General features: G+C 43.0%; 1 protein-coding gene across 4 annotated transcripts in view; it reads left to right on the forward strand.

The window, feature by feature from the left end:
• The window catches only part of LOC111850203 (unconventional myosin-Ib-like), a 61300-nt gene that overhangs the window by 12167 nt on the left and 36638 nt on the right, over positions 1 to 12495 (forward strand). For all 4 annotated transcript variants that reach the window (XM_072700203.1, XM_072700204.1, XM_072700205.1 and 1 more), the window contains exon 3: positions 3202 to 3317. In XM_072700203.1, coding sequence (XP_072556304.1) covers positions 3202 to 3317 — 116 coding nt within the window. The remainder of the gene's footprint in view (positions 1 to 3201; positions 3318 to 12495) is intronic.

The following is a 12495-nucleotide window of genomic DNA, read 5'->3' on the forward strand; positions in this document are numbered from 1 at the left end:
TCTAGACAAAATGGGCAACTGGTTTTACTGTCAAGCCAGGAACTTGCAAAGCGATTGGTTGTTGGTTTAAGTCCAAGGGTTTTATTGTATAAATGTCCAGATGTATTTGTAATTTTGTATCCAACAGGAAATTCAAAGGCATACTAATAACGGTTTTGTACCAGAACATTCCCATTTGTAGCTGCAGTATACATGTAATTTATAATTTTCTGTGTTGATTTATGTGGGCTAGAGAATACCCTGTGTCTGATCAGGATGTTTGCTGCGGAAGATCTTTTGTGTGACATTCCTGGTCTCAGCCCTGCTCCATAAACCTTACTGTATTCTGTAATTAAATGCACCCCTTCCCCCAACTTTCCGGTTTACTGTTATAAAGGAATGTTTTGCACTTTTCCCTTTTTGTAATGTTGCTCCTCTGAACGTCAACATTCAGCAACCCTCGAGCACTCAAGTCCAAGCAGCTACCTGTGTTGGTTAAGGCTCATTCAGTGAGACCCACATTTGAGATCTCATACGGCTGGCTTTGCTGTGTAATTAAACCTTTTAACTGGAAGCTCAAGGTTAGGCTACCACATGGAACCATGAATCCGGAGCAGAAGACTTTAATATAGCTGTGTAGAGTGGGAGGAAGGTTAAAGATACGTTTACGGACTTGAACCTTGAGGTTGACTAATCTTGTGTGCATCAAAGATTGTTTTAATAAGGAGATTTAAGTCCCACGCTCACCACCCAGCTTTATACAAATGGCCATATGTTTATACTTCATGTTTTGTTGCTCATTTAAATAAATTAATTTGCTTGGTAGTCATGGTCACTTCCAGGTACTGCATTATTCCATTGGCTTGCATGTCAGGAGAGTTCCGAGACCCGGCTGGACCTGACAAGATGAGTCCGAAGAGTCTGCTGACTGATTTCAGGCAGAGATCTGCAGGCTGCACTCCACCCCTTCATTACTATGGCTTTTTACACAGTTTGCAGTGTTCAAGAAAGCAGGGACACCAAAAGGGGGAGGTGTGTGTGGGGTCAGATATACATTACACAGTGGGGACCAAGTTTTCCCACAATGTGATTAAAAACCTGTTATTTTGACATTGTGGGGGCCATTTTTTCAGTCTCCACAAAGGCCAACTGAACTTTATAAACATCTGTCACTGCAATCAAAAAACTACAAATGCCAAAAGGCTTGTATTTTGTTCTTTGGTTACTTATGGTTAAAGTTAGGGCTGGGTTTTGCCCATAGAAGTGAATGGAGAGTCCCCACAAAGACGTTTGTGTGTCTGCCTGCCTGCCTCACACTGGCCAGTTAGCCTGATGGGAAGAGCATGACGTGGGGGTGTCCACTTACCACTCTGGCAGTGTTCCTGATGGTACAAGGCAGATCGGGTTGCTTTTTTTGTTATGAAGTGGACACCCCCTCAAAATCCCCGTTTTCATTCAGCACCTTTCAGTAGCTTGTCTTATTCATAAGGGTTCTTTCCCTTGTAATGCCTCTTATGTGCAGTGTGACAATGTACTGTGGGTGGTGTTGCTATGGAAAAGGTTTGGTTATTGCAGAGAACGTTATCTAATACCTGATTTAATGCGAACCGAGAGGCGCCTCACATTTCTGTAATTCTAGTAAATCTCGGCTGTTTTAAATTAATGAAATGTAAGGAAAATGATTGCATCACAAACACTAAAGGAGAGGTGAGCTAAGTTTGGTATTTTAATGGTTAATTGAAATGCTTAGCTGTACAGTGTGTGTGTGTTCTGCACGTCCCAGTGTATTACATAAGCTGTAAGTCATGTTGGATTTAGACGTCAGCTATCAAAAAATAGTAAATAAAAACACTGGAGCAGATGGTTTGGATATTAATGTGCGTAAGGAATGGACTGAGTGAGCGTGTTGCCCCTAGCGTGGTTCAGTCTGATCACACAGCTCTCTACGCGCCATAATCAGGAGGGCTCTTCCTGGCAAGTTATCGGACGCCAGATGGGTTAGGCCAGTTTTAACCAAAATCCATATTTTAGTCGTTTGTCAAGGGCAGCCTGTCAGACTCCCCCCTAGGCCAGTGATTCTCAAACCTGCTCCTCAGAAGGTCCACGTTTTTGCTCAGAAACGTGGGAGCTGGGAGGGAGCAAAGACATGGACCGTCTTGGGGTCCCCGAGGGTTCGGGTTGAGAAACGCTGCTGTAGGAATACCTCAGGTCTCAGGGTTCTCTGGGTCTTTGCTTTTTACCGCTATTTAACCTGCCCCTCCCTCAGTGAATATCCTACATAAACAAATATGGAATAAGAAATAGAACCAGTGTATTTATTTATTTATTTATTTTTTGCTGCATAGAAATGCATTTGGCCAGTAGAGTGTCCGTCTTATGAACCCTAATGTCAGAGTGAGACCCTCTTTCTCAATGTGGAGGATCACACCATGACAAATATGTCCAACATGGGCCTCTCCATCTGACTCCCTACCCAGCATAAATTCCCAGCATTCCGTAAATGTAGTACCTTCTGGTGCCCCCCCGATGCTTATCAGGAGCACGGAGGTCTTCCTAGCAGTGAAATGAGGTGTACATTATTACAGCACTCTACTCAGTCATGCTACCCTGTGCAGTTTTAAGAATTGGCAACACCACAGGGATTGTTTGATATGAAATTAAATTCCTTTGCGTCTTAGGATGGCAGTTCCTAACTCGGCCCTTGTCGCCTGCAACACTTCTGGGTTATGCAGCCAGCCTTAAGGACATGGCGGGATTCCAGGAGTCTTTACATGTTGGACCAAATGCATCATGCATTGTCTGTAAGGATCTGGTTGGCACAGGGCGTCTTAAGTTCATACTGCTATAACCACCATAACAGACAGTGTGACATTAGATTGTGTGACATTAGATTGTGTGACATTAGATTGTGTGACATTAGATTGTGTGACATTAGATTGTGTGACAGTTGAACTTTGCTGCAGATTTTGAAGAGGACCTTTAGAAGGTTCTCAAATCAGATTTTCTAAGTATACAGTTTTAATTAACTACTTTTACCCAGGTCTTTTGTAGCATATTGTGTGTTTTATGTGCAGACGGGATTTTTGCTAAAAGCTTGGAAGCCCTTTGTGGTCTTTAGATGCTGATCTTTCAAAAGAAAGTCCACATACACCCTGTTGCTGAATCTGCTTTCTACTTTGCTGGAAGGTTTGTGATGTTATGCCTCTTTCCACCTCTTTGCAGACCTACATCGGCAGTGTGGTCATCTCCTTGAACCCCTATAAACCCCTCCCTATCTACACAGCTGACAAGGTGGAGGAGTACCGGAACCGGAACTTCTATGAGCTCAGTCCACACATGTGAGTTGCAGTCTTTGTAGTCACTCCATCATAGTGTTTAGGCTCTATGTTCTCCCTTACAGCAGTGTTTTCCGACCCAGTCCTCAGGGACCCACAGAAGGTCCACGTTTTTGCTCCCTTCCAGCTCCCTGCCTAACAGTCCACATGTTTTTGCTCCTCAAGACCCGGATTAGGAAACGATGCTTTACAGCAAAATGTCATTGTTTTGCAATTGATCATTTATTTCATTACCACATCCAAAGATGTACTTCAGCACATACTGCTGTTTTATTGTTGAAGCTGGTAACCAATTAGTGAGAAAAACCCAGTGTTATTGGATGATTAAATGGTCATGGTCTTTGTACCTAATGGGATGGGAATAAAACCTATACTGCATAAATGTCGCTGCCAACTTGAATTGTGAAAGTGTGAGGCAGACCAACAAAAGAAAAGGACTGTAGATCAGGGCTAGATGTCTGCTTAACCATCCTGGTGCTCTGCGGTACGATACAAAGGCTTTTGTGAAATGAGTCTCTGACGCATTGGGTTTTGTTGCATTGTCAAAGATGACGAAACTCCCACCAGCAAGCTCAGGGCCTCAAAAGGGACCTCCTGTGCAGGAGAATGACAGAGAGGAGGGCTATGAACAAAGAATGGACGTTCTACAGCTCTCTTGCCGCCCTCCCCCGAGGATGAACTGTGGGTCTTGTTGATGCATTAGTCTATCTATTCCTCTGCCAGTAGCCAGCGCTCTCTCTAGAGTCCTGCCAGTAATCTTCTGGCGCTTTTAGGGTGAAACAAAAGGGAGCAGCTGTCTACAGACGCCTTGTAACCTCTCTGGCTCTCACCCCTCTAGGGCGAGCTGCCATCGGCTTGCTTTCTGCTGGCCCCCAAAAAGGAGAAGGGAGTCGCTGTATGTGGGACGGGCCGTCGCAGAAGGGTTGCCGGTTTTTTGTAGCGCGGTGCTGCTTGGCGGTCTGCTCCTATGCCTGCCCCGCCCTGTCTTATTGTCCTTTGCCCAACACTCTCGCTGCAGAGTTGTGCTCTCCAGATGTGTTCAGCTGCCTTTCAACGGGGACCCGTCTGCCTCGGCCTCCTCCGTGATTTTATTTGAAGCCTGGTGCATTGCAGCATGTGACTCGGCCCCTTGTTCTTGACAGCTCTACTCTCTGCTCCTTTTCTCTATCGGGCACCGAGCAGAAGCTGTTAGATCACGCAGCTTACCTGCGCCCCTCCCAATTCAATGACCCAGGGCAGCCCCACAGCTGTTTGTCATCGCAGCCAGCAGGCTTGGTGAGTGAATGGGAAAGAACCAATTGTTGATGGGCCTAGATTTATTATCCTCGTAGGCTGCATTCCAGCCGTGCAACGATCTTCTTTGAAACATGGAAAGAGAGTCTGTCACACATTATTGTACGGTATTCTTCTTTGGCAAAGAGTACTACATTCAGAAGAAGCTGAGTGACTCTGCGTCTGAGCCATATCCTTGGAGCTCTAGTATTCTGGAACTCTTTGAGGTCTAATTTACTGTAAGTGGAACTGAAGAACGTGTCTGTCCACCCTTTGTTGACTGTACATGATCCATACTATAGTTGGCTGTTTTCACTGTTGATGCTTTTGGAGATTAGACACTTGGGCTATGTCTTGCTCGGTGAAACATGTGGAATCTTAAGGAACATTATATTGGGTACTTGTCTGCGGAATCCAGGTGAGGAGGCTGGCTGGAATGCCACCTCCTAAGTGTCTTGGGGAAACTGTTTGATCTTGAGCTGGAACCACCTGGATGCACAGACGAGCTTCAGGCTGGTGTAAGAACTTTCATGAGCTAAGCAGAAACGCCGCCTCCTCGGATGCAGACAGCAGTCCCATTTCCATAGTTAAACAATGCACCACTCTGAGTTTATATTGTGGTGCACATCTACAGAGGGCTGTGGTTTCCGTATGAAATGGAGTTAGAAGTAGACAACTATGGACAGCTGTTCCTGCCAATTAGCAGTTGACTAACAAATTTATCTGAGCCATTTGAATTTGTTTTGCCTAACCTGCTAAGCACCGCATAGCTGTGAGAGATGAGGCTGGTGATGTGAAATCCGTAACGGCACTGACCACAAACACAAGCCCAGATTTGTTACACATTTTTCTTACCTCAGATCAAGGCAACTTCTGAGATGCAGCATGTACTCTGTGATGAATGATTTTGCAGTTCATTTCTGCGTATCATTAACTCAAGCAGATCATAATTGAGCCGTGTGTTAATATGAGCCTAAGACTGAAAATATGTGCAGTGAGGTCATTCTGGCTCAATTCGACAAATGGCCCACGATTGACCATCTCAGAACAATTTTGTGGCATTTAGTTTGCCCCTGGGTCAATATGAAAAATCCAACATTTCTCTGGCCTACACTGGCTTGAAATTTCATGATTTTTCCTTGGTTCGCAAAATTGCTCAGTCAGCCATTTTCAGATTCCTTTATCCTGGGCATCTGGAAAAAATTGTGGATATACACATATATATAGATAAGTTTTGACATAATTCCAAATTTTATTTATTTAAGTTGGGTACATGCTAAAATCTAAAATGGAAAAATTCCAAACGTGTCCCTATTCAGTTTTGACCGGTATTCCAAAGGCTGTATCTCTGTCAGTATTGAAAGTATGGTCACCAAATCTTTTTGGCAAATCACTCGATATCCTACAACTGCACTTCATTTCTCTCTCTGTAATCTGTGAAGAGATATGCACTACAGGTCAGAAAACATCATGAATTTCCATATCTGTCCTGCTACAGGCCTAGAATCTCAAGGGGTAATAAAAATATTGTCACTTTCTTGTGTCATTTTGAAAGTTCTAGGTTCCATTTACAACACACCAAAAAAAAAACAGAAGAAAGGTGACAATATTTTTCCTACTCTTATGATTCTGGGCCTGTAGCAGGACCACCAATATGGGATGGGGAAAGGTGCTCTGTGGAATTAAGAGTATTTTTTAGAGGTGTCTGTAATGTTGGAGTTCATCTGTACTTGGTTAAAGAGAAGCTAGTTTTTCCAGGATTTACACCTTCAAGAACCACTTCCTAACTTGAATTTTACATGTTAAGTTATAGGATTTTACTTGAATTGAGAAATTGATGATATTCATTTTCTGTTTTTGTTCAGTGGAGGACACATTATGGTTAGTGTAATACACTAGCGGTTTATGCAAAATTTAATTTCCGTGTAAGAGGATTACTGGCAATTTTTCCATCGCTATAAATGTACCAGTATTTTTTGTCATTCTGTTCAAATGTCACTGTCTGGAGGAGTGGAGGTCCTGCAGCCATTTAAACATTAACGACAGCGTTTGTTTTGTTGAGAGAGGAGTAGATAAGGAGCCACAAGGAAAACAAATAGCTCGCCTTGCAGCTGACTTTGGCTTGTATTTGTTTGTTTGCCTGCATGGATAGTAATTCCTCCTGTTTGAAAGTCACTCATCTGTGTGAGAGGCCTACGTACAGGCCCATCTGTGTGAGAGGCCTACGTACAGGCCCATCTGTGTGAGAGGCCTACGTACAGGCCCATCTGTGTGAGAGGCCTACGTACAGGCCCATCTGTGTGAGAGGCCTACGTACAGACCCACTTGTGTGAGAGGCCTACGTACAGACCCACTTGTGTGAGAGGCCTACGTACAGGCCCACTCCAGTCCCAAGCTAATGAACACTGGGACAAGCCTTGACATGTCTGCTAGAGACAGGCCACGTGCTAATGAAGGATTGTAATGGTCCAGCAAAGGCGTACAACTTTGCACTTCTGGAACTAGCCCTTTAACTATTGAGAATTGATTGGTAGCTATGTGTCATATGACAGATGAACATGTTCAGCCCAAATTGGCAACTTTAGCCTGTAGATATTTGGCTATTTGGTTCTAAAAACAAAAGCTTGTCAACCATTGAAAGTCGACTTAAGTGCAAAGATACTTATTTTAAGGTACTGGCCTTAAACAAAATATTAATGTTTGTTGTTTTTGGTTTTTTTTATCTGTGAATTTTGGGATTCTCCAGCAATGTCATGACCAAAGATCTTGCATTGTTTACAACCAGGAAGGAATACTATTAGTTTCTAATAAAAAATCTTTAACAGAGCCCTAATTTTAATGCACAATAAAAGTATATTGATTTAAACTGTATTGTCTCATCCTATATCTCCTTTTGAAAATTATATCTATATACTGCAAAAATTAGATATACTGCCCGATCCTAGAGATATAAACACAGTGATATGATATATATGAGCTTGCTTTCTGATTGGAGATATTTGTTCAGTGGGCCAGGACACAGCCATAATGTTTTTGTGGTCTGGTCTTTCTAATGTTGATTTCATTGTAAGTTTATGGAATGTTGCCAGGGGAGGACCATGCGATGCAGTGGATCATAACGTGTGCAGTAACCATGACAATGCATACAAAATACAGCACTGCAGTTTCTGTTAAAACTATCTGGAAGTGGGTGTCGCGGTATAAATCGCATTCAGTGAACTTGTGTTTTAAACCTGGAATAGGACAACACCGTGGTTCATATTGGGTTTGTCGTTTTGAAGTCTTAGATCAGGGGTGGCCAACCAGTCAGAGACCATTTTTTTACTGTGTTACCGCAAAGAGCCACATCATACACATGGGCACACATGAACATCACCCATCCCTTCCTCTCACACACACACACACACACACCTCTGCTCAGCCAGATTTATTGTAAATGTTACACACCAACATGACAATGACAGAAATTGACTACATTACTAAAACCACAGGCCAGTCATTTTCAACAATGAACATTGTGTACACACACAAACTCTCAGTTCAACCAAGTCCACAAACAAAAATATAATAATTTTACAATAGCGTTTTTCTTTTGCATGTTGCTTAGTGGGACTATTGGCATTCCTTGCCTTGAACAATCCTCTTCAAATCTGGCTTGTATTCCGTTGTTGCCACTCGAAGCAATTCTTTCACATGGGTGTCAGTCAGAACAGATCGATGCTTTTGATTTCACGTGTTTCAGGGTAGAAAACAGACTCGCAGACATATGTTGACCCAAACATTGACAGTATCATTGCCAGTTTGACATTGGGGTATTTTTCCATTGGCACACTTTTCCAGAACTCAATGGTCCCTTCCCTTAAAGCAGGTTTCAGTTGGTCCTTCTCACAAAGATCGATCATCTCCAACTCAGCCGCAGCCTCATCTGTGACTAGCGGGGCTTTCAAACAGTCCGTCTCCACATTAAATGGGTCGACGAGGAACGTAATCTGTGACCTTTTCAGTTGTAGATCACGGAACCGGGTCACAAAGCTTTCGTGAAGGTTTTCAACCAGTGTTGCATATCTGGCTCTTTGCTTATTCAGGGCGGCGCTGGTGACTTGCCCGCTGGCTTTTAGCAGAGTGGGAAAATGCCTTAAATCTCTGTTTTGAACATGCGCCTTGAACAGCTTCAGTTTGTTGACAAACGCAAACACACTTTGCACCAGGTCAGGCAGCATTTTTAACTTAGACTGAACCCTGCAGGATGTCGACCAAAAAGGCCAGATCCATAATCCACTTGAGGTCCGAGAGCTCGGGATAGTCCTTGTCCTTCTCTTCCATTAACAGTTTCGCGGCATCCAAAAGCTCAAAGAAGCGAGGGAGTACCTGACCTTTTGACAGCCACCTCACAGTGCAGTACAGCGGCAGGTCACCTGGAAGCCCTTGGTCCTGCTCCGCGATGAGATTCTTGAATTGCCTGTGGTTAAGTGCATGAGTGCGGATGTAATTGACAATTTCCATCACAGGTTTCATGACGTTGTCTAAATTCAATGATTTAGACACGAGTTGCTCCCTGTGGATGATGCAGTGGAAATCCCAAAACTCGGGAAATGTTTGGTCAGCTTTGCACAGCCCCACAAGCCAGTTCAGATCCGATCATGGCTGGCACTCCATCCGTGGCTATTGCAGTTATTTTCGGTATGAGCAGATTTGCTTTCGCAAATGCAGCCATCATTGTTTCTTTCACATCTATGCCACGGGTTCTGTCTTTTAATGGCACACTATTAAGGAGTTCTTCTTTGATTACACAGACCATGCAAATATTGCCAACTGAGGCTTGTCTTGTATGTCAACTCTCATCCAATGCGACACTAAAATACTCACATGCTTGAAGGTCAGAGTGCAACTGTGATTCAATAGGCGTGTTAATGTCCGATATTCTGTGTTCAACAGTGTGGCGGGACAGTTGGACGTCTGATACCATGTGTTTTAGTTTGTCGTTTTCAGGAGACAAGATTTCAATAACGTCACTGAGGCATTTTTTAACGAACTCCCCTTCATTGTTTGGCTTTTTAGCCCGTGCAATGTTCCAAACCAGATGATACGATGCGAGCGTTACGGTCTCTGAGCACTTCGTAAATTTTTGGAAAAACTGTACCTGCTTTTCTGCCTGACTTTTCAAAGTGACCAACTTGTACTTGCGAAGTTCAGTCCCTTTTGGAAATTCCCGGTCGAAGTTAGCATGGAGTGAGCTGAAGTGGCGCTGAAGATTTGAAGCTTTGAAATGTGCTAATGATGCCTGACATTTAAGGCAGAATGACTTGCCATTACGTTCAACAAAAATATATAAACTCTCCCACTCTGTTAAAAACGTCCTGTGTTCATCTTCATATTTTCGTGTTGCTGTGCATTTTTTCCCTCCCATTTTGAGAGCGAACTTGACACAAATTGACACTTGACTTAAATGATCTTGCCCCTACTGGGAAACTTTGCGGTATTTTCATCTCAGGCACATGCGCATTTGACGAAAATACCGTATTGAACTCAAGCGAAGCAAACACGCACATTTAAAACAAAAAAACACGAACACAATCTTCGATATGAACATAAGAGCCGCATGCGGCTCGGGATCCGCGGGTTGGCCACTCCTGTCTTAGATGATGACTTAAGCCCCAATGAACATAGAGTCCAGATGTGGGCCAACCATGCAGCTGATGCCACATTGGTGTCATTTGGTTAGGAGCTGCCAATACCCCTCTGTCACCCCACGGCATTGTGGGAGAAACTGTTTATGGGGGTACATTTCATGATGGTGCATTTCAGTATGTTCCATTTTGTTCCTCCCTTTATATCTTAGAAGTTTGTACCCTTTATATCTAGATGGAGAGTGCATTTTTGCTTCTACAGCCAAGCCCTGCTTTTAGTTGAGCTTTATAGATGTAAACCATGTTGCTGCATAGCAGGAATTGAACTGAAAACATGATAAATACAGACGTATATCATTATCCTGCAACAGGGCTGTCCAAAACAGACAAGATGATAAAAAACTAGCTATTCTAAGGTGCAGTTAAGTCTAGTACAGTAAATGAAATCTATATATAATCAGTGATTGACTGTTTTAATTCTGGTTTTGAATATTTTTCTCAAACCAATTTGATTTCTTCTTCAGCTTTGTAGGTGGCTTTGTTTCAACATTGGCTATATTTTCATAGTAAAATGGGTGGTTTTCTGTGTAATCTAAGACTTTGTGCCTATAAAGAGATTCTTAATCTTCGGTGTACCCAAGATATTCAGTGGAAATTAGATGGTGCACGAGGCAGGACTGTCTAAAGACATACTTCCTCCTACTCGCACGAGAAAAGGCTGGCTTCTTTTTCTTTAAGACAAATTCCACCCCAGGACTAACTTTCAACACCATAAATAGGTGTTATTGTCCAAAGGACAAGCCTGGTTTATCCATGATTATGATCTCATTTAGGCTTGTTTTTTAATTATAGAATCTCTCCTTTTTGTCGTCTTGTGTTGGAGGGAGTTTAGCTATTTAGACTTTACTGTGCCTACTTGTCGGCACACAGTCAGGTGTTTGAGCTCATTTCAAACTAAGGCCTTGACTGTGATGGGTTAGTTTGCAGTCAGTCCTTCATTAAGTCATGAAGTTGGCTTCTACAAAGGGATTATTACAAACATATTAAAATCATTTGAATAAGTCTTGAAATTCAGTGCATCATTGACTCTTAACAATGGACAAAAGTAGCTATACTATATGGAGAGATTTGGTTAAAATGTGAACAGTTATCTATCACACGTGCTAAAATTTCACCTTCTTACCTCTTAAACAGTACTGGTGACCACTGAGAGCATGGGGTGCTACTCTCTGTTAAAAAGAAAGCAGTGTATCCCTTAGCCACACCTGCCACGTCGCACTTTAAAGCCCCAGGAGGCTTCTGTTATGAAGAACCACAGCTGAACCCCTATTACTGTTAACTGTAATTGAGTCCAATTGCAGCAGGGACCTATTCAGTCATTTACAGATGATGTCATCTGAGTCCTATTCCCAGTGCAGGCCAGACTGAGCTTACTCCTGTAACTAGCTTTGCACCCGGGTCCATGGCAACCAAATAACACGATTACCAGACCTTGCTGACTGTCCAATCTTTGATCCAAATTTGAAAGAAACTCTCTCTTGCTGATTATCATGGCAATTTCTTCCCTTTCTCCAGTATTTGCACCAATGGCTGCAATATGAATATTGTATGAATATTGTTTGGTCACAAACCCATCTGTCTCAGTGATGTCAACGGGCAGCTGGTACTTCTCAGAGATCAGGTTACATGCGTCTCTGTACATGTGTGCAAAAGCACTTTGGGGAAAAATATGCAGATACTTGTGCATCTTCTGAAAATCAGAGCTAGTGAAGACATTCTCATAAGACCCATTTCTGTTGCTGCTTGCTTTTTAAAAAAAATTTAAGCGCTCGGTGTGTTTCGTTTTCCCTTCTGTGCGATTTCTGGAGTGGGATTACAATAGTGTTGGGGAAATCTTCACAATGAATCCGAGGTAATGAGTCCAACCCCCCAGCCTCATCTCACCTCAACACTTGAGCTTCAAAGCCCAGGGAACAATGTGCGCTGAACACTGGACCTTGTCCCCAGTGGGAGCACTCTTACTCACGCTCCTGCCAGTGAGGTGTTTATTCATGTTTTCAAAGAAGAATCAGAGCAATAATGATGGTAAACGCTGTTAGGCAACAAAACTGTCGAGTGTGTTTTAGGAGGACTCTCACACAGCACTCCGAGGCCCCTGATTCGCTAGTTTTTCTCATTCATATGTAAACAGCTCATGTGGTCAGAGGAAGAGCTTCCTTTTGAGACTCCTGGTGCTTTCCCACCAAACGTCTAGAACCTAGTTCCTGTTTCCAAGCTCCTGG

Source organism: Paramormyrops kingsleyae, chromosome 16 (assembly GCF_048594095.1).
Source record: "Paramormyrops kingsleyae isolate MSU_618 chromosome 16, PKINGS_0.4, whole genome shotgun sequence".
NCBI lineage: Eukaryota > Metazoa > Chordata > Actinopteri > Osteoglossiformes > Mormyridae > Paramormyrops > Paramormyrops kingsleyae.